The sequence below is a fragment of the Austrofundulus limnaeus genome, unplaced genomic scaffold (assembly GCF_001266775.1).
Source record: "Austrofundulus limnaeus strain Quisiro unplaced genomic scaffold, Austrofundulus_limnaeus-1.0 Scaffold80, whole genome shotgun sequence".
NCBI lineage: Eukaryota > Metazoa > Chordata > Actinopteri > Cyprinodontiformes > Rivulidae > Austrofundulus > Austrofundulus limnaeus.
Genome location: NW_013952482.1, coordinates 1,166,138 through 1,167,623, shown reverse-complemented (window position 1 = coordinate 1,167,623; position 1,486 = coordinate 1,166,138). Strand labels below are relative to the sequence as shown.

The 1,486-nt window shown below is 45.6% G+C and overlaps 1 protein-coding gene across 2 annotated transcripts in view; it reads left to right on the top strand.

Annotated features, from left to right (window-relative positions):
* Nucleotides 1-1,486, top strand: part of LOC106519653 (caskin-1) — a 47,260-nt gene that overhangs the window by 42,442 nt on the left and 3,332 nt on the right. For both annotated transcript variants that reach the window (XM_014011414.1, XM_014011413.1), the window contains exon 20: nucleotides 12-582. In XM_014011414.1, the coding sequence (XP_013866868.1) occupies nucleotides 12-582 (571 nt within the window). The remainder of the gene's footprint in view (nucleotides 1-11; nucleotides 583-1,486) is intronic.

The following is a 1,486-nucleotide window of genomic DNA, read 5'->3' as shown; positions in this document are numbered from 1 at the left end:
TCCCTGACCAGAGTCCAAGCGTGTCCCTCCTCCCGTGTCTCCGAAACCCCGCGGGCCTCCAACAGCTCCTAAACCGGGCAAAGCTGCAGCGTCTCCAGTCACGGTGAGCTCGAGCCCCACGGCCACGAGCCCAGCTGCAGCCGGCCCCACCGCAGCCCCCAAACTCTCCTCTCCCATCTCTGCCGCCCCGCTCCCAGCTCCCGACACCCCGTCCGGCCCGTGTCTGTCTCCTGGACTCCCTCCTGCCTCCCCGTCTCCGGCACAGAGCCCCTCCACTCCGTCTCCTCACCCCATCAAACCGCCGCGCTCCTCCATCGCCGGGCTCTCCATCGACCTGCTGGGAGGACGGGAGGTGGAGGAGGAGGAGGAGGAGGAGGACAGGAGGCGAGCGGAAGACGGGAAAGCGAGGGAGGCGGAGAGGTGGTCTTTAGGTAGGGAAGGAGCGACAGAGGAGGCGGAGAGTGGAGAGGAGGAAGCAAAAGAAGAGCACATTCAGCATCGTTTGGAGGAGACCAGCGCCTCCTTGGCTGCAGCTCTGCAGGCTGTGGAGCACAAAATAAAGGAGGAGGACAAGCCCAATGAGTGAGTATGAAGGAAAGCTGCAGACTTCACCACTCAAGAGTAAATATTAAATAAAACCACTGAAGTGTTAGCATACGAAATAAGAAAAAACTAAATATTTGGACCTTTTTTTTAAATGTCAAACTAACTTCAAAAATGTAGTGGTGGCAGAAAAACCCGCCACAAATGGGATTTACAGTTTTTTAACCTAGTTTTGAAAAGTTTGAATTTGGGTTTTAGTATTTTTAACTCTTGTCTAATAAAGTTAGGTAAAATACTTTCCACGTTCCTTTCTGCGTAGAAAAAGAAGACCCCGCGTGTCCTTCCAATAAACACAGCCTACCTGTAAATATGAAATGCTGTGAAGATGACTTACGAAATGACTTTATCCACATTTAAAAACATGCGATTTAACTGCAGATCATTTTCAAAATTTCAGTATGAACATCATGTACAGAAAAGTAATCAAATTGTGTGGTAAAATTAATAAATTAAAGGAAAATGTTCAGTACTTGTTTTGTCTTTTGTAGAAATCTTTCATGACGTCCACCTTCATGGGAATGATAGGATGTTAATCAGAAAGAAACACTTTAATAAATTTAAAAAAAAACAACAGAAAATTATCTTCAAATCCAGGCTAATGAGGGTCGGGCAATTTTGAGAATTAAATTAAAATTAAACTAAAATTAAAATTTGTGCAATAGAATGTTAGTAGCCACTGAACTCTGATCCAAAACCGCACAGCATTCTGGGGGATGTAGGCATTGGAAAGGCATTAGCCAGTCGACCTCTCACAGCTCAGCTAAAGGCCCTGTCACACTACACAACTTCTGCCAACTTGTGAACATTTTAAAAACATCTACATTGAAGATGAATTGAAAAGAAAATCAATGGGAAGCTTTCTTTTTTTTGATGTGTACACAAT